This window comes from Magallana gigas, chromosome 3 (assembly GCF_963853765.1).
Source record: "Magallana gigas chromosome 3, xbMagGiga1.1, whole genome shotgun sequence".
Taxonomy (NCBI): Eukaryota; Metazoa; Mollusca; class Bivalvia; order Ostreida; family Ostreidae; genus Magallana; species Magallana gigas.
This window is the reverse complement of record NC_088855.1, coordinates 50,112,457-50,132,530: the sequence shown is the minus strand read 5'-3', so window position 1 is coordinate 50,132,530 and position 20,074 is coordinate 50,112,457. Positions and strand designations below refer to the sequence as shown.

At 34.5% G+C, this 20,074-nt stretch overlaps 2 protein-coding genes across 3 annotated transcripts; one reads left to right on the top strand and one right to left on the bottom strand.

Moving 5' to 3' along the window:
* Positions 1–637: 637 nt before the first annotated feature.
* Positions 638–11,714, bottom strand: LOC105321595 (pre-rRNA 2'-O-ribose RNA methyltransferase FTSJ3). Its single transcript, XM_011419943.4, has 19 exons — positions 11,555–11,714; positions 11,291–11,443; positions 10,929–11,008; positions 10,737–10,836; positions 10,304–10,616; positions 9,107–9,215; positions 8,736–8,836; positions 8,221–8,295; positions 7,968–8,057; positions 6,117–6,252; positions 5,819–6,021; positions 5,281–5,380; positions 4,626–4,719; positions 3,312–3,536; positions 2,158–2,260; positions 1,722–1,806; positions 1,301–1,393; positions 1,088–1,182; positions 638–879 (listed from the first exon to the last, which is right to left on the bottom strand). The coding sequence occupies exons 1-19, from the start codon at positions 11,619–11,621 to the stop codon at positions 648–650; spliced, it is 2,454 nt and encodes an 817-aa protein (XP_011418245.3). The 5' UTR covers positions 11,622–11,714; the 3' UTR covers positions 638–647.
* Positions 11,715–12,099: 385 nt separating this feature from the next.
* On the top strand, positions 12,100–19,549 carry LOC105321597 (uncharacterized). Of its 2 annotated transcripts, XM_034480699.2 has the most exons (4): positions 12,100–12,193; positions 15,317–15,525; positions 18,081–18,251; positions 18,352–19,549. In XM_034480699.2, exons 2-4 carry the CDS (start codon positions 15,318–15,320, stop codon positions 18,846–18,848), a joined length of 876 nt encoding a protein of 291 aa, XP_034336590.2. In that variant the 5' UTR covers positions 12,100–12,193; position 15,317; the 3' UTR covers positions 18,849–19,549. The 2 variants fall into 2 exon arrangements, with proteins under 2 accessions (XP_034336590.2, XP_011418247.3); XM_011419945.4 differs by lacking the exon at positions 12,100–12,193 and having other exon boundaries at positions 15,188–15,525.
* Positions 19,550–20,074: the final 525 nt, after the last annotated feature.

Sequence of the window (20,074 nt, the reverse complement as noted above, 5' to 3'; positions counted from 1 at the left end):
TTATGTAGAAAACGAGACTGTACCCAATAAATATGTTTTATTAGTAAAAAAAGGACAAAACTCAAGATTTGTTACTTATTTCCTTTAAGTTATATGAAACTGACAGTTAAAAACAAGATTTTGCTTTGTGTTTACTTAAATTTTAAGCCCTTGTACACCCTAACAAGGAAGAAAGTGGGTTCTTCCCACACCAATGACCCCCTCGCGCTAACATCCGTGCCAACGACAGATATTAATATAAGTTGTAGAACTTGCTTATCAATCGTTGTAAAATAAATAAAGTTCGATTTAAAAAAAAAACCCAAAGAAAGCTCTTGTTATAGAGCATTATTAAAAGAATTTATATCCTTGATTTCATAAACCTGTAGGCATCTTTCATTAGTAGATCTTCACCCCAATACCGAATTCTTGTACATGTATAAGTTTTTTTGTTATTTCACAAATGTGAAAAATCAATTAACTGATGGCCTCACCAAAAAAATCACCCCTACACCACACACAAAATCTTCCAACACTTTGCATGACAACACGACTAACTTTTTTACCCTCTCCCTAGAGGTTTTACAATAACTATTGTGTATATACCTTTGTGTAATCTTACATGTAGCTTAGTTCAACCAACAACAAAAACTTCAAGTATATTACAACTATCTTTTATTTTTGCCCATTCTCTTGCCCCCTTTAGCTTTCCCTTTCTTTCCCCTGTTTTTAGCAGACTTCTTGTCTTTGAAGTTGTCTTTCTTCATCCGGGGGTCTACCACCTTAAAGGGCCCCTGTACCCCTTGGGGGCGCCTCACTCTTTTCCCTGTCCCTTTCTTGGCCACTACATAAGTTATTTCCTTCTTCTTCTTGGACAGTAAGCCTGCCTTTTTGTAAATTCTGAAAGATATTCAACATGTTTATTGTGCTTTGCAAAAAAAAAAATAAGTACACTACATAGAAAATAAAACTCTTTTCATTTCAGCAAAGACTTATAACTCGTTTGAAAATACAAAAATATTAGAAGTAGCTCAACTGTCAATAATATTAAAAACATCAGAGTCTATTTGGCCATACAATTTAAAAATCAGCCTTTTCTAAAACCTACTGTTTAATTTGCATCCATTTATCACGATCTGCTACATCAGCTGTATCAGAAATAGCCTCCGCCTTTTTTCTAACTCGTTCCAGTTTTTTCACCTCCTAAAATGTTAAAACAAACCATAGGTACATGCATGATTTAGTTCACAAAATATTTCTGTTATTGAATATGATAATTAAAATGCTGAAATATGTATCAAATTTCAGAAAACCAACCAACCTTTCGCTTCTTGCGGGCTTTAGCTTCAGCTATCTTTTTAATTGGTCGTGCATTTAGTGCTTTCATTTTCATTTTATATTCTTCTATTTCTCCCTGCATAATGAAATAACTCAATTTATAGAAAGAATGATAAATGATGTGTGTTTTAAACTCATATTGCATAATTTGGAATTGAAATGATTTTGATGATGATGTACTATTTTAAAGAGGGAAAACTTGCATCAATTTTTACTTTGTCATAATCATCTCCGGATAGAGAAGAAGGTTATGGATATTTTGTTATTGATTTTGATTTTCAAAAAGAGCAAAATTCAAAAATTGGTACAATGTTTATCTTTTACCTATCTTTACAAAATCTCACAAAGCGAAACTTTCTAATATACAGTGTGTTAAATATCAAAGCATGCTAACATCCAAGTACCTTTGTCACTGGAAGCGTCACTCTGCAGTGCTTGGATTCATCTTGACGAAACCAATCAGGAAGGTTATCATCATTAAACATAAACCTTTAAAAAGGCAACAACATTAATACGAGTACATAGAATGTTGATATAAGTACATACAGTATTCTCTCTTCCCTTTTAATGTCAAGCATATAATCACATGAACTTGGTTAGCATCATTGTGATCAAATCTTTAAAGAACTCTTGCATGTATTAAAAATGTGATAATTTAAGTTCACACTCCCATTAACTTTTTTTTCAAGACTGCTTTTTGTCTCCTAAAGGTAAATATGACTCTTTAATGCTAAAAATTTTGAAAATACTTTACTTTATTAAACTATACATGAAAACATACAACTTTCCTGCAAATTGCAGAGTTTATCTAGTCCATTCAGGTGTTTATTAGTGCATTACCTGTGGTATCCTCCCTCCATTATCTCCCTTTTCCTTTTCCTGGACTGAACCATCTGGGAACCAATAGCCATGCCGGCAGCATCAAGTCTGGGGAGGTTTTCATCTGGAGCCATGTAAATTTAACGTTTTCAATTCAATATATCAAATACAAGCAAACCGATTAATTAGTAGTTTTTGTTTAGCATACTTTGTATTCTATTCTGTAACCAAAGACAATTCATCAATTTAATTTGAAGATTTTCATAAAAACTAAAATATAAATTTATAATTGTGCCATATCAAATCCAAAGAAAAATAATTAAATTCCATCAGTATGTGCTGGTTCACACAGGTTATTCACAGTTTGTACTTATAGACTGGATTTTGATCATTATCTAAACCTTTCAGACCATGATGTTATGTATACATGTGTATACAAAATGTACACATAGAAACATTTCAATATTCAAGAAGACATTATGCAAATAAAGGGTGCCCACAAAAGTCATAAATTTTCACCACCCCCTTCATTGGTAAATCATGAATGGGTTAAAACTTAAAACTTCTTACACTAACATTTTTCCTCAGAGCTTACAGGAAAATAAAGATCTGTGCCTCAGTGAACATTTTGCACAACTTTACTTTATATCTATACTACTATATTAAAATAATAGACTCAAATTTTTGGGCTTTAATACCGAGAAATCGCATGAGTACTGTCTTTTGTTTTCTATATTTTAAACATCATTGGTATTTGAAGATTACCAATTTGTTTTTATTTTTTCTCAATCAAGCTTCGCTAATTAATAATCAACGAAAATTCCTTTAAAAAAACTGGAAATCATCTGGATTTTACAATCTTGCGCATGCGCATTACATTCACGCTAAATCATGGGAGTCTCTTTAGTCCATGTTTCCACAATATCATATTTGCATGGATAAACTCAGAAACAATAATACAAATACGTGTAAACTTTTATTGAAAATTTTCTATATATTCTGTTCGTCAAAGAAAATAAGGGAGATAACTCTAACTTGGTGCATTTAATAAAAAAATCCCTAGAGTTTCGAATGCACGCATGGGTCAAAGTCTAGTTAATGTTAAATAATATTGTCATACATTCTTGGACTATAGAAATTCAACCAAACAATTAAGTGTAGAATTTAAATATTACCTTTAGGCACAACTTCAAATCCTGCCTTTGTTGAAGTCTTGTCTTTTTGACTGTTTTGTTTGATTTCATTAATGTCATAATCACTATCTGATGAAGAATCATCATCGTCATTATCATCTTCTCCATCTTCACTTTCAGCATCACTGGAACCATCAGAACCCATTTTATCATCCATATCATCATCAGATTCAAAGTTGTCATCTGAAACCCCACTGTCATCATCATCTGGAAAAAAATAGTGATCAATTAGTTAAATAAAACACAAAATACTGTAAATTCCTTATATTACGCGAGTACTTACTTCCGTGACAGTCTTCGAAATAACCTGGGAGTCCGATACCCCTGGCCTGATAAATTTTCAGGCGGGCATGTAAAAATTGCCAAATTACATGCCCGGAGGGCATGTTTAAATTTTCTGTTAATGTACAATATGTTAACAGTAACTTGCCATTTCTTTCATCGTACCCAAGTTATTTGCGTAACTTGCTTTGTGCAGTCTACATTCTCAGTAAGACTTGTCAAATAAGCATCAATAGTAATCATTGAAATGTTTAGTTAAACCTATTGTATATATGTTTGCTAATTTACGAGACGTACATCGACGCCACGTGTAGTCATGATTGGGCTGTCATGATACTACTTTTGAAATAAGCTAAACCGGTCAAACGACCAGCAAGTGACTCTAAAGTGAATTATGAACAAAAACGTGTCGGAAAGTTTCAGCACCAATGGCAGAAAGACAGGCCATGGCTAGTGTATGACTCGGAAAACAATCTGATGTCTTGTGCATGGTGTAAAAAATTTGAAACATTGTCCCTAATACAATAAAATTGATATAAAACCTTTATTTATTTTGGTTGCACCATACATGTACCGGTAAATATAAGAATTTTGAGTTGGGCATGTAAAAATTGGAATGAGCTGGGTTTAAATGATGGGTCTACATGCCCAAAGGGCATGTGCTGAAAAAAAATTGTAGTGAAGACTGCCGCGATCCCGCTGGTTTGTATCAAATCACGAGAATATAAAATCGCGAATTGGAAATTTTCTCCTTATTTCTTATAGTTTTAAACTCTCAGAAAATAATGGTGAGATCTTAAAATCTGTGAAGGATGCTTGAATGAGCTTCTCGCGATTTTACGCGGATATTTATTCCTTGCGTTTAATTAGGAATCTACAGTACTGTACTATGAGTGACGTCATCAAGCATGAATTTGTATTATTGCTTCATACAAACCTCATCAATGATGTTTTAAAAATCCCAAGAAACAACAGTGTTTTTATAGTTTTGTGAATAAATAATCCAAAACTGACCAGCAATTTTCCCTCCTTTTTTCTTATAATTAGCTGCCATAGTTTGAATTTCCATGTCTTCATCTTCATCATCTTCAATCCCAGCAAATGACGCCTACAGTTAGAAGTAAATACATGTATTCAATGGTGTCCCAAAGTGAATATACATTCTCATAATGTAAAAAGATCTGGTATGCAGTCATGTTTATTTTAGATGACAAGATATGACATCAATGTTTATGAGTAAACAAATTGGCCAAGGAATTAGATGACCATCAAAGTCATGGGCAATCCATCAAGTCTTAAAACTGATAGACTAGCTAGTTCATTATTTCTTACAGTATTAATTATTGTCATATTGTATCTAGAGTACATTGACCCTTGTCCTAAAAATCAATCGGTCAACTACTTTTTAAGATAACCAGTGTATCAACAGCAAAGTTCTCTAAAACATTAAACATTTTTTTACAAAAAGAGTGAGGGGTTATGGGAAGGATATAAAAGCATACTCATATTTAAAATTGTTGATTTTTACTAGATTTGTGATGGGTTTGATAAAACTTACATTCACATACCAAAAGCAAATACATGTGTATAACCTAACACTCTAAATAATAAAATTCACCCTGCTTGTAATAGCTTACTAGACACGTACAGTACATGTACAGTGCTTTACCTTACTAAACCAGGCCTTGGATCGGTTTTTGACCATGCTATCTTTGTCCTGTAGACTGACCACTAGGGGATTCCCCTCCTCCTCCTCATCTTCAAATTCTCTGCAACAAAACACATAAAATGTTCAATGGCCATCCATTACCCAGCAGTGGTCAAGATCTAATAATCATACTTGATTGTTGGCAAAAAAACATTTTTAAAAATTCTTTTTAGCAGAAATTTGCAGAAACAGATAAGTAATAGACATCATTTCGAATATACATGATCAAACTTTTATTACATTTACTAGATATAGAATGCATTCTTTGTAACATTTTAATTGCAATCATGCATATAAAAATGTCTTGGATCTAATTTCTTTAAAATGCTTTTTAATCTGAAAAGAGGTTACAGTAACAAAGTTAACTTCCAGTTATCCTTTGTGACATCATTCATCACCCCGTTATTGAAAATCTCCCTTTACATTCTATTATATACGTAAAACCGTTAAAAATGCAATTTTTTGCCAAGTTTTCATTCCATTTACAAGTCTGACTTACATGTCGTCCTCAGCTGAATCATACATAAACTCTGGTTCCTCCTCACCCTCCTCATCAGAATATGGGTCAAGGTCATCCAAATGATCTTTGCTGTTCCTGTCATATGACTTCATCTTCATGATAACTCTATCCACTTCTTCCTCTTCTTCCATTGCCAGTTCATCCGCCTCCTGGGAGTCCCCTTTTTCCACACTGTCCAGTTGCTATTAATTAACATCATCATGTGTTACAAACATCCAATCATGACTCTTTTGCCCTCAGCTGATATGATTATAACAAAGACTGTAAAGGAACTTACTGATTTGTTTTTGATCTTGTTCAGATTGAAGAGACCGACATCATCTGAGAAGTCCTGTATGTCCCCTGGAATGACCATCTTAAGATCCATTTTATGCCTTAACTTGACCTTCTCTCTTCTCACTTTCTTCAGTTTCCTTTAAACATATACAGAAAACTTACAGGTTTGGTATCAATTTCAAGATGAAGCACCACAGCTTATGATTCATTTAGACATAAATGACATGTTGTGTGGAGATCCATGCACACTGCAGGGATGGGGTAATCATAATCAGTAATTGTAATCAGCTGTAATCGATTACAGGTTGCTGAGTAATCATGAGTAATCAGTAATCATCCATTTTTCTGATTACAAGTCATCGTAATTTAATCGATTACTCTGTGAAAGTCATGTAATCATGATTAATTTTTTATTACTTTTATGATTACAATGGCAAACAGGGATGGGGTAATCATAATAAGAAACCATAATCAGCTGTAATCGATTACAGGTTGCTGAGTAATCATGAGTAATCAGTAATCATCCATTTTTCTGATTACAAGTTATCGTAATTTAAATGATTACTCTGTGAAAAAGTCCTGTAATCATGATTAATTTGTGATAACTTTTATGATTACAATGGCAAAATTCAATAGGTTGAAATCATTATTCATTGGATCTTATATTTTGTGAATAAGGTTCAGTCTTAAAGTTGGCCAGTATTCCTTTATTGCCCTTGGGCATGTTTAAATTCATGTCCAGTCACGATACAATGAGTTAGCTTTTCAACAGTCCTTGCTTTTAAGCGCATTAGAAAACAGTTCACATACTGTGCTTATTTTATTTCTGATCTTCAGACCAGATAGATGCATGCTAAATGACTCTACATTTCAAATGTTAATGATGATAAAATGCAATGAAAAGGCTTGTAAATAATGCAACAAATTACACTGATACCAGAATAAAGAGTCCTGTAATAAAATGCACTGTTTTTTTAAATGAAACATTTAAACTATGAAAAAACTGAAAAACAAATAATGTAATCTAAAGTAATCACAAGTAATCATGATTACAATGATGAAAAGTAATCTAATGTAATCGATTACTTTAAAAAATGGATGTAATTAGCCTGTAAACGATTACTTTTAAAACCCAAAGTAATTGTAATTTAATCGATTACTTTTGAAAGTAATCGACCCCATCCCTGATGACAAAATTCAATAGGTTGAAATTAAATCATTATTCATTGGATCTTATATTTAGTGAATAAGGTTCAGTCTTAAAGTTGGCCAGTATTCCTTTATTGCCCTTGGGCATGTTTAAATTCATGTCAAGTCACAATACAATGAGTTTGCTATTCAACAGTCCTTGCTATTAGGCGCATTAGAAAACAGTTCACATTATTTAATTGGGAAAATTATTTAAAGGGTCACTTTTAGTTGGACTTTGTTTAGAGAAAGATGTCTGCTGTACAACATTTTGAGTTTTCTGATGATCAACCATCATCGGGTAAAAGCCAAAATGTAGATACTGTTCTGCATACATATCGGGGAATGCAAAAACTACTTCAAATAGTAAATAATGCAACAAATTACAATGATACCAGAATAAAGAGTCCTGTAAAAAATGCACTGTTTTTTTTAAAATGAAAAATTTAAATTATGAAAAAATAAAAAAAAAATAATGTAATCTAAAGTAATCACAAGTAATCGCGATTACAATCAGGAAAAGTAATCTAATGTAATCAATTACTTTTTAAAATGGATGTAATTAGCCTGTAATCGATTACTTTTAAAAACCAAAGTAATTGTAATTTAATCGATTACTTTTGAAAGTAATCGACCCCATCCCTGGCACACTGCTTCGTCTTACCTTTTGAGGGCCTTCTGTTCTTCTTCCTTCAGCTCAGCTAACTTTTCATCAAGCTGAGCCTCTTCATCTTCACTGTCTTCTTCCACCTCCCTGTCATCAATTAGTCATTTTCATTTTTTAAACATGATTACAAATTAGTCCAAACAATGAAAAAAAGAAATGAAAATCGTTTGTCGATGCTTCATTATTTTTAACATATTGAAGCTACATACTAATTCATGTTAAAAAGTTCATTAAATGATGAATGTCTTACTGTTTTGCTGATTCTGGTGGAGCTTTTGCAGTGGCAAGGTCTGCCTTCAACTTCTTCCTCCAACTTATCACATTTCTACAAAAAAGGAGTTTTGATTTATCCACAGTCCACTGAAATGTACCATGTTTCAAACTTTTTAAATGCATCGCATAAATTCATTTTTTTAATTAAGGTTTCATTTGATGTGAAACACACTGTCCTGAATCGTACACTAATGAAAAGTTAAAACTTTACACTATTTTAGAAGATCCTCGAGCTTTAATGATTTTATGGAAGATACCAATACATTATCATTTTTAGGATACATTTGCATCTCTGAAAAATCCATGTTGTATCATAATTGTCCTTTTGATCACATGCAATAAAATATGAGGTAGGTATAGAGGCGTTAGTGAACTTAAGGGGGGCACTATACAGTGCTGGGGTCCTGAGCGGAAGGAATATGATACACCCACACACCTTAATTTTAAATACCGGTAGTTTCAACAAATTAAGGATAACACATATAATTATACCTGATCTCCCTCTTGCCCAGAACCTTGATATCCTTTAGACATTCTTTCAGTTCTGTTGTGGTTTCTTTGTGGTTAGCTATTTCTGGCAGATCAAGAATTACCTACAATTACAACAATAAAAGAATAACTGACATGTACTATTTTTTGTATATTTAAACAGTTAATTTACATCATGTGTCCGACTGCAGTAGACAACATACAGGTACATCACACCATTCATATCAACTTAAACACTGTTATGAATAAAACAATCTTCTTTTCTAACCAAAATGTTGATCAAAGGGTGGTCTGATCAATGATATTAAATCTCCATAGAGTTTTTCATACACCAAACAAAATGCAAAAAGTTCTAAAGACTAAAAACATCTTACCTCATTTCTTTGAGCCAGTAAATTAAGGTAGTTGTCGCTGTTGATGAATTCTGATGCCTTCAAGCTGTGAAACAGGGTATAGTCTCCCTCTGGGTATCCCTCTCTTTGCCTGTAATTAATGAAAAATATTTTTAAACAATGAAAAAATTCATAATACCATTTGAAAAAAAAAAGCTTCCTCATGTTTATTTAACCATTTAAATCTTTACCCACACTGAAAGTCATATTGGTGTCAAAACAAAACAAGTGAAAAGCTGTCAATGTGACAGCAAACCGGGTTTTCTTTTATGTAAACTGTATCCATAATCCATGTCAACCCTTATCCAGTGAAATGGAGTACCCTACATGTACATGTATATGCAACATTTTGCCAAAAAATGACAAAGTTCAAAAGCTGGTATTTTTTTTCATAAATTATCGGAAATCAAAATCCTAGCAATATGCACACCTCTGATATATGTACAATTGATCTGCAAAAGAACAACTTCCTATTTTGAGAACTGTAGGAGGAGTTATCCGTACAATGAGGGTACCCTATATGCAATATTTTGCCAAAAAATGACTAAGTTCAAAAGCTGGTATTTTTTCGATAAATTATCAGAAATCAAAATCCTAGCAATATGCACACCTGTGATATATGTACAATTAATATGCAAAAGAACAACTTCATATCTTGAGAACTGTAGGAGGAGTTATCCGTACAATGAGGGTATCCTATATGCAATATTTTGCAAAAAAATGACTAAGTTCAAAAGCTGGTATATTTTCGATAAATTATCAGAAATCGAAATCCTAGCAAAATGCACACCTGTGATATATGTACAATTGATCTGCAAAAGAACAACTTCCTATCTTGAGAACTGTAGGAGGAGTTATCCGTACAATGAGGGTACCCTATATGCAATATTTTGCCAAAAAATGACTAAGTTCAAAAGCTGGTATTTTTTCGATAAATTATTGGAAATCAAAATCCTAGCAATATGCACAACTCTGATATATGTACAATTGATCTGCAAAAGAACAACTTCCTATCTTGAAAACTGTAGGAGGAGTTATCCGTACAATGAGGGTACCTTTTTGGCAGCCGCCCGCCCGCCATTTTCACCATTTTAATAACCGGATTTTTCCGTTGGAAAACCCAGTTAACAAACACTGATTAAAAGAATGAATATTTCATATATTTTTGTCATGAAATACCTTGTCCTTTTCTCAGGATGAATGAGATTAATGCCTGTTTTTGGTTCCTCTTCTACATCCTTGAAAACATACTTTGGATCCAAAAATTTTGGATCAATTTTATCAGGTGCCAAGAATTTCTCACAAACAACAAAGATCTCAGCTGACTCATTACGGGAAGCCTGTGGTTTTGTAGCATGGACATGTTTAAACAACTGTTGGAAAACCCACATTAACGAGTTGTAGTCTTTAGAGCGGAACACTTTTGTGACAAACCATCCCCCTTTCTTCAGAAATTCTGTGGCCAGCTTTAATGCCTGTAGTGCCAACTGGGCTGTAATATGATGCAAACACTTAACAGACAGGTAATTATGTCAGTTATACTGAATTATATAATCTAAATGAACACATATATGTATAATTCACATTAAGCAGGAAATTAACTTGACATTACCTTGCTGGAAAGCATCATGCAACCAATTTTTCCCCACATTAGGTGCACCATCATTGAGAACTACATCAGCTTTCCAAGTGTGGAGCTCTTTTTTCAAGTCCTTGAAGCAAGTAAGATAAATTAAACTAAAAAACCAGGGTTTTTTTAAATTTTAATAAATGAATGAGAAATAAAACAATCATTTCAGCATACCTGTCTACATTTATCTGTGGTAATGTCGTCCACCAATGTCTTGACATTTCCAATAGGGCGAATTGGAACCAGATCAACACCTAGTGACAAATGACAAGGAGTTCAGTTAAAATCACTCTTATATTCTTTTCATTTAAAAAACATTCTCATACCACACCTCATTTAAAAAAAAAAAACTTTCCTTTAATATCATCCACTATCATAAAAAATATAAATTATATAAATCTAATGAAAAAAATTTCATATCTACCTTTCATAAAATACAATATTTTAAAACAATACAGGATACATCAAAGGGGGTTATCAACCATCAAAGTCAATGAACATGTACAATCACTCCCCCCTCAAACCTATGAACGTACCAAGTATAACACTGGACACGGGTGTGTTCTCTGCCACCACCTGCAACCATCCTCCTGGTGCAGCACACAGATCGATTACAACTCTTGCTTTTTGAAGAAACTCAAACTTTCTATTCAGCTGAATCAACTTGAATGCAGATCTTGCCCTATAACCTGAAGAGAGAAAAAATATCAACCAACATAGACTGTACTGCTCTCATGTTTTAAATCACTTGATTTTGGTAAACTAGGCTAAATTGACATGATTATATTAAAAGAAAATACCTGTCTCTTTAGCTAGGTGATAGAACTTATCCTTCCGGGACTTTCCTGTCTTTGATTTCTTCCCCATTATGAATTACTTACCACCTACTGACCTAGTCTAAAAAAAATTGTCAGACACATGTGCATCTGTTTTTCTTAACACACTTCCGGAAAGTGTAAAATCCGAACGTAAAAGGTAAGATTCCGGAAGTATGATGCACTAACCAACATGCAACGGATTATTGTCATATTTTTTTTAAAAACAGAAATAAGAATTTTGACTTTAAAACAATGAAAAAAAAACCCTTTACTTTCACACGACTCAGAATTACAAGAATTTTCAAAAAAGGGTTTGGGCGTGTCAAAGTTTTGCATGAATATGTAATTTTGGGACCACAATTTGCCATGAAGATCTGAATTTGGAAACATAACTGAAATTCATTATTGTACTGAACATTAGCATAATACATAATAAGAAATCGAATCACTAACGATTTATTATTTATTTAGAGAAATCCAAAGTCACTTGAGTGTTTTAACACTCGAGTACATTCCATTAAAGGAAGAAAAAAAAAGAACAAGATTTTATGAGCGAAATGTCATTGGTGGAGGGGTGGGGGTTAACGCAAAGAAATCGAAGTGAAAATAAAGAAATTAAAGGTAAATTGAGGTTCTGGGTATATTCCCCCATTGTAGGTTTTTCATGATTCGCATGAACATTTTTTTTTTGCTTGTCAAGATTTTTTTTGGATGAGTCTGGCCCCTTATAAACACATGTTACGTACCTGGACTGCGTTTTACAAAAGAACTTACGACAAAGTGGTAAATATTTTCATCTCATGGAACGGTTTTTAATAAACAAAACTTATATCAAACCATTTATTTACAACTATTTTGATTTCCATAATTATATTTAAAACAAATATTACAATAAAACATTGATTAGTTCGTGATTAATAAACATTCATTAATTTGGTCGTAAGTCGCAAGTTCTTTTGTAAAACGCAGAACACATAAACCCCCTTCCCCCTCATGCCAACCTATAGTATAGGAAAATTAGTCCTGGATTAGATTTCCCTATGCCAATAGGTGAAAAAAAATTATAAACTGTGGAAACTTATGGTGGCATATCTCTGCCCCTTGCGTGCAAGTTATTTTTCTAATATGTAAACGGTGGGACCGTTGGACCGAGCGCAGATTTAACACAGTGTAGTTTGATTTATGTATGATAAAATCTATTTAAAACGCACACAGTAGGATCCGCCTGCATGGTTGCCTACTCATACCATTCGTCAAAGTTAAACTAAACGTCGCGTGCTCAGTCTACATTATGACGTCATATTTCAGACGTTAAACGTTCAAGTTTTGTCTTCGGAAATAGCAGAAGAGAGTTACGTAGAGTTCCGGATTTTTTTTATTTCTTCTTTTATTGTTTATCAATTTAATTCATATGAATGCCGCTGTAATAAAATTGCATACTTTGTTCAGTATCTAAAAGATCAGTTCCTTGACGTTAATGTTTTTATTTTCCATCTGATAATTTGATAGGACATACATGGAACAAGTCGTGTTTCTTGATTGAAGCGCTATTGAAACTTATCTGGTTTCCTTTTTAATTTCTTTTAATTCAAATAAACTTCTATTGAAACACTGGAACTTATTTAATCAAGTTTAGGGGCAATAAACATCGATAAGTACCGGTCAATCAATGATCGAACTAACTTTTTAAAAACAAAATGGCTGCCAATATGGCGGCGCCCAGGGCTGGAAGAATTTTTTTTTGGCCATAGTACCCCTGATTCAACATCCATTTTTCACTGATTTTCTTATATATACGTGTTACCATTAATCCTCGCTTCGCGAGGCGGGCTTCGCCCGCCTCTCGCTGCGCTCGGTAATATGTAAACGGTGTGACCGTTGGACCGAGCGCAGATTTAACATTATGCAGTTTGATTTTTGTATGATGAAATCTATTCAAAACGCACACAGTAAGATCCGCCTGCATGGTTGCCTACTCATACCATTCGTCAAAGTTAAACTAAACGTCGCGTGCTCAGTCTACATTATGACGTCATATTTCAGACGTTCAAGTTTGTCTTCGGAAATAGCCGAAGAGAGTTACGTAGAGTTCCGAATTTTTCTATTTCTTCTTTTAATGTTCTTCAATTTAATTCATATGAATACCGCTGTAATAAAATTGCATATTTTGTTCAGTATCTAAAAGATCAGTTTCTTGGCGTTAATGTTTTTATTTTCCATCTGATAATTTGATAAGACATACATAGAACAAGTCGTGTTTCTTGATTTAAGCACTATTGAAACTTATCTGGTTTCCTTTATAATTTCTTTTAATTCAAATTAACTTCTATTGAAACACTGGAACTTATTTAATCGAGTTTAGGGGCAATAAACATCGATAAGTACCAGTCAATCAATGATCGAACTAACTTTTTAAAAACAAAATGGCTGCCAATATGGCGGCGCCCAGGGCTGGAAGAATTTTTTTTTGGCCTTAGTACCCCTGATTCAACTTTCATTTTTCACTGATTTTCTTATATATACGTGTTACCATTAATCCTCGCTTCGCGAGGCGGGCTTCGCCCGCCTTTCGCTGCGCTCGGTATTAATTATGTCGACATGCAAGATAAATATGTTGACATGCAAGGTAGTTATGTCAACATGCAACATAACTATGTTGACATGCAAGATAACTACAATCAAGTAAGAATTATAAAAAAACCTCAAATATCGCCTACATGTGACATCAAAGATGCTAGATACGCTACCTATTGATGTCAACATGCAACTTATTTATGTTAACATGCAACTTCTTTATGTCGACATGCAACTTAGTTATGTCGACATGCAACTTAGTTATGTTAACATGCAAGTTAAATATGTTGACATGCAACATATTTATGTGGACATGCAACTTTGTTATGTAGACATACAACTTGTGAGTTGTATGTCAACATATTTATCTCGCATGTTAACATAACTAAGTTGCATGTCAACATATTCATCTCGCATGTCAACATAAGTAAGTTGCATGTCGACATAAATAAGTTGCATGTCGACATAAATAAGTTGCATGATGACATAAATAAGTTGCATGTCGACATAAAAAGGTAGCATCTAGCATCTTGGATGTCACAGGTGAGCGATATTTGATATTTTTTGATATTTTGTATAATTCTTATCTGATTGCAATTTTCTTGCACGTCAACATAATTATGTTGCATGTTGACATAATTATCTTGCATGTCAACATATTCATATTGCATGTCGACATATTTGATAGAAAAATAACTTGCACACAAGGGGCAGAGATATGCCACCATAGAAACTTATTATTACCCCATCACACAAACCCAGTAAAGAGTCGACCCCACTCTGGACAAAAAGCTAGACTTTCACAATCCGTTTCCGGAAATGTCGTGTTTCACTTTGAAATTTATTTGATAATTAATGGATAAATCACGATAACTATTCAATTAAAATTAATTTTTATTTGACATGGCTTAACAAAACACTTTAAAACCATGCGCATTAAAGTTGTAAGAGTCTATATAAGTGGGGACATCCAATCCATAGCAAAATCACCGACACTGTATGCTTTTTTTTAATCGATAAAGTCTCTTACACTTACATTAAATCAGTGCGGTTTTTTTTTGAATCAGTAATTTTTTACAACTCTGGCAAATGCGATGCACCTTAGGTTAAAACAGAAAGTACAAATTATCGGAATTGATAACGTAGAGTGCGCATATTGTTCTTCACCAGGATGTCGTGTCTGACTGTTTTCACCCTAGTCGAGGCGCTGATCTTCCTGGCAGGAATTCTGTCCCCTGGATGGGTCAGGATCGTCCAGGAGAGTTTGACTTATGGCACAAACAGCACAAACTACGGACTCTTTTACTACATGAAATGTACGAGGGATGGCTGTTTAGCTAACACGTTCTATGAAGACTCGTTCAACCACTCTTACCAAGGTTTGTTATTCGTTTAATTTGATCATTACAAATGCATGATCACCATTACTCTATTTGTATCTGTATGTAATGTTAATCTCCCAGCCTCTATATAAGTATTCAGAATGATATGAGCAATGGCCATGTCGACTGGGACATATTAAAGACTACTAGCACTGGCTTATCGCACGTATTGTTAGGGAACAGAAGTACTCAGAGCTTTTTTATATTCCAGCATTTGTTTTATGTAATGACTAAATTACTGATATCAGTTGTCCATGTGAAGAAGCCATTCATTACAGTGTTTAATACTATTCTTGCAATTGATATGTTTACATTCAGATATACTTTTTATGTCAACAGGTACATTTGCTATTGCAAATTTATTTATTACCTGCAGAGCCACCCTAGATAACACGTACATAGACAGATGGTTGTGAAAGCTTGTCGCGTTATCTAGCGCGAGATTAGGAGCAAAACACGTGGCGTGTATGTGATACAAGGGTTATATAAGGCGGGAAAAGGCTACATTGATCTCAATCAACAATATCGCTAAGTACTGATCCTAAATATATCTCTGTACAATAAGGCACGGAAATCACCGTGGAATGCTGTAAATATACTTTTTCTTGTGCACAATATTCCCGGCCTAAACAGAAAATTCAACACAGTGTTGTTTTAAACCCCTGTCACACCGGAGCCTTAAATAATGTTAAACGCCAAGGTAAACGCAAGGTAAATGTCTCCTACAGCGCCGTAACAAAGCAACGACATCTTTGTCCGTCGCGGTGGGATCGCCTTGAACATTTAAGAACGCCATGCAACGGCGCGCAATTTGAACATGCACAAAGTACGCGCCATGACTCTGCGTTCTGTTAAACACGCCGTAGAAGCGTAGTGAGGTCGCCGTGACAGCGCCGTAAGGTCTCCAACAGCGCCACGAGAGCTCCGTTGGCGCGCTCAAGGAACGCAGCTAATCGCAGCGTAGACGCAGTGATAAGTCAACTGCGCTTGCACGGAGACCTCACGGAGTCCTTTAAGATCTCACTGCGTCTCTATCGCGCTCTCACTGCGCATCCACAGCGTTTGAACAAGTTGTTTTTCATTTGGCTGCGTTCACACAGCGACCCAAAAGAGTCGTTGCTGCGTTCATCGTGTTCTCTTGACGTTTCTTCTGCGTTTCTACGCGCTCCCACGGCGTTTCTAGTGCGCTGTCATCAAGAACACGAAACCTCGAACAATGGCTGTTGTACAATAGCAGGCGATGTAGCAATTATTCAACTGGATGTAGATGACTATGTCTGAAAAAGTAGCATTTGCTAATATTCCATGACCTATCAATGGACGTAGATGGAATTCATGCCATTTGGTTCTGATGTTTTTACATCTTTTCTATGTTTTCTAACAACTAATAACGGATCTTTTTTTTAGACCTGACTACTAAGAGCTTTGTCCTAGTCCTTCACAAATTGTTTAGAAGTAGTTACGTTTCAATTACAATGTACCTTTTCATAATTTATGAACAAAACAATTTTTTAATCATTTATTTACTAGTTATAAATTCTTTTTCGTTTCCCATACGGGTGTACAAATTAATATTAACCTTCCAAGAAGTAAAGAACGTGTGTGTATGTGCAGTCAGCGCGCAGAGCACGCCGTGGACGCGCGGTAAAAACTCCTAGCACGTCATGAGCGCTCGGCGGAGACTCAGCGAGAGCGCAGTCAATCGCGAAGTAGAACTCTGTGGAAACGCAGTTACACGCCGTGGGAGCTCCGTAAGAAATCCTCGGTCGCCACCAAGACGCCGTGACATCTCCACTTGTAAAATTTTCAAATAAAACTGTACATTTTTTCTGAATTTTCCTTGCGATCCTACGGCGATTCCATGAATTTCACAAAGCCGTGAACACGCCGTGGGGACGCAACTTGGTGTGACAGGGCCTTAACATAACCGACTGCAAAAATAATTATATTTCTTAATTGAACCTACGTGTCTAAAAAGAAATGTAAATATTTTTTTTCAATAGGCCATTATGCGTATATACAGTAGCATGTAAAACTGACGAGATTTTCGCTTCACAGTTTTGTTTATTACGGATAGTTTATTTGTAAAAGGGCTATTTATATGGTTTGAGCCTATAATGCCCCCCCCCCCCCCCTTAAATGACTGTAATTCATTTGAAGTTTTTTCATAATTTTCATTTTGTGCCAACAATTTAAAAATATGACATCATAAAGTTAACCATTTCCCACAATTTTCTTCGCATTTTTAGCATAAAACGGCTTGTTTTCAAGCAGTTTTTCTTTTTAAAAAAAATTGAGTAATTGCTTGAACAAACAAAATATTTTCACTTATCCGTTTAAGATGTATCTCTCCAGTACTTATAATTAACAAAAATTCCGTTCTTGTTCAAAGAGTAGCTCTATATTTCCCATTCGAAAAAATATAAACTATTCTAAAAAAAAAAGTAACACCACAATTTAATGTACCTGAAAGAATTTTAAAAAATGGCGAATTTTAGGGGCCACATTTGACTATTATCATATATAGTTATTTCCCTCTTCTATTTGTTTAGGAGATGATTTATATCCAAGGTACATTGCAGCGGAGTTCAACGTTGGTTTTGCGGTCATCCTTAATTTCTTTGCATTCATCACAACAAAGTGCGCAACCAGAAGAAACAGAGTTAATACTACGAAAAACGTGCTGGAATATGTGTTACCTCTGTTTCTTATGACAGGCTCGTGTATGTACATGTAGTTTCAAATGCCTTTATATAAGTGTTGAGTTTTATTTACAAGTAATCATTTTGATACTCATAACTTGTAAGTTTTTGTATTTTGCAGTTTTCATAATGTTTACGGTCATCGCTGAATACGTGACCATTTATCTCCTGGCAAAGAAGACGATTGTCACCAGCAGTATTGACGTATTCGATCCTGTTCATGTTGTATCAAATGTAAAGACCCCGTATTCTTTGATAATCACAACTATCGCAATGTTGTTCAAATCATCCATCATCGTCCATTTAATGGGCAAAATCCGTAGCTTGCCCGAGGACTCGCCTGTCAACAACGAAACTCTTCCCCCTCCGTATCAATCACTCAGTAACGTAGCGAGTACTCAAAATAACCCTTACACTACAACCACAACACGACGACCCGGTTCTCGTTCTACAACGCCAACCCCAGTGTATTATGGGTCATCCGACGCAACGCAACCCCTTCTTTCTGAACCCCGAGAAGTGTTCCCAAATTACCATGGAAATAACACAATGGAGCGGCCATTACCGAATGGCCCGGCACATTACAACCCGTTTGACGAAAGATCCGACCAACCATGATCCACAATTACTCCACAAATGGTATAGCTTAGAGACTTATCTTTTGACGAAAGGTTCGACCCTAAGTGGATACAATTCTAGAGACCGTACAAGCTCACACTTATATAAAACTGTGCTTGGCCTTTGACGAAAGTCCGACAACTGAGAATGTTGTATTAATGATGTTATGTATCTATGGTTTGACGAATGGCTCCGTCCAACAACGGAAGTATGACAAATTCATATTTAATTTAAGTAAATTAAGTGTATATATCTCGAAAGACAACTTGCATAATTGTCTCTGTCTATTGACTTTATCACGAATAAGCAAATTTAAGCACATTTACAAAAGAGTACGATTTTGATCTATTAATAATCTTTGTGATTTCTGTAAGAGAATGTTATCCAATCGGATTTTTATAAAGAACTCAATTTCATCATAAAATAGGAACCGTTACAAGGTAAATGTTTTGAAATGAATTAGGTTTATAAAGATAAGTTGTTGCATCTTTACTTTGATCGCTTTTGTTATGTCATTTTCTTGCCACGTGTATCTGTTCTTTTTATCATGATTTCAAGTTGGTTGTTAAGATAATAGCCTATTATTTTAAGCTTCATATATTCAAATAATTTTTGTCTTTACTCGGAGAATAAAGTTATGTCTATATTTCGAAATTCATGTTTAATTTGTTTTAGAACTGCTGTATATTAATTATACAATTTTACTTCCAAAAGCTTGCAGTTATTTCATTTGATGTAAAAAAAAAATAACTTTAAAAAAATGACCGCGACCCAACTCCCTTCATATTAATTGTTCTCATTAATAATTTCACGCCATTTTCCACTTTCACACTGATGAAAATTTTATCAATCGCATTGCATCTATCAACAATTTCAAAAAATGATCCTTTCCTAACATTATCTCTTAAAATTGAAGCCTATAGATCGTTTCCTCCTCGGTAGAACTTCAATGAGTGGGTTTGCAGTCTGTAGTATGGGCAGCGGAGAGGGCAAAAATTACATTTTTACAAAATCAATGGTAATTTAAATTCAACAATGCAAAATAATATTATCAATGACCATAAATGCAAAACCAACAGTAGTCCTATGCGAGACTGGCTGTGGGTTTCAGAAGATGGCACCAATATGTCGGAGTTCAAAACGTTGGACTTCACCACAGGTACACATTCCTTTCCCGTTCACAAGTGAATCAATGAAATATATGATTGTAATCGAGCAAACCTTTA

Bases quoted from the DNA above. Each gene is read 5' to 3' on its own strand.
- LOC105321597 (XM_034480699.2), top strand. From the start codon at position 15,318: ATGTCGTGTCTGACTGTTTTCACCCTAGTCGAGGCGCTGATCTTCCTG. The intron at 15,526-18,080 runs GTTTGTTATTCG...CTATTTGTTTAG, and splicing joins GTTCAACCACTCTTACCAAG to GAGATGATTTATATCCAAGG. The intron at 18,252-18,351 runs GTATGTACATGT...TGTATTTTGCAG, and splicing joins GTTTCTTATGACAGGCTCGT to TTTTCATAATGTTTACGGTC.
- LOC105321595 (XM_011419943.4), bottom strand. From the start codon at position 11,621: ATGGGGAAGAAATCAAAGACAGGAAAGTCCCGGAAGGATAAGTTCTAT. The intron at 4,720-5,280 runs GTAAAGCACTGT...TTCTAACTGTAG, and splicing joins CCAAGGCCTGGTTTAGTAAG to GCGTCATTTGCTGGGATTGA. The intron at 2,261-3,311 runs GTAATATTTAAA...ACATGGCTCCAG, and splicing joins ATTTGAAGTTGTGCCTAAAG to ATGAAAACCTCCCCAGACTT.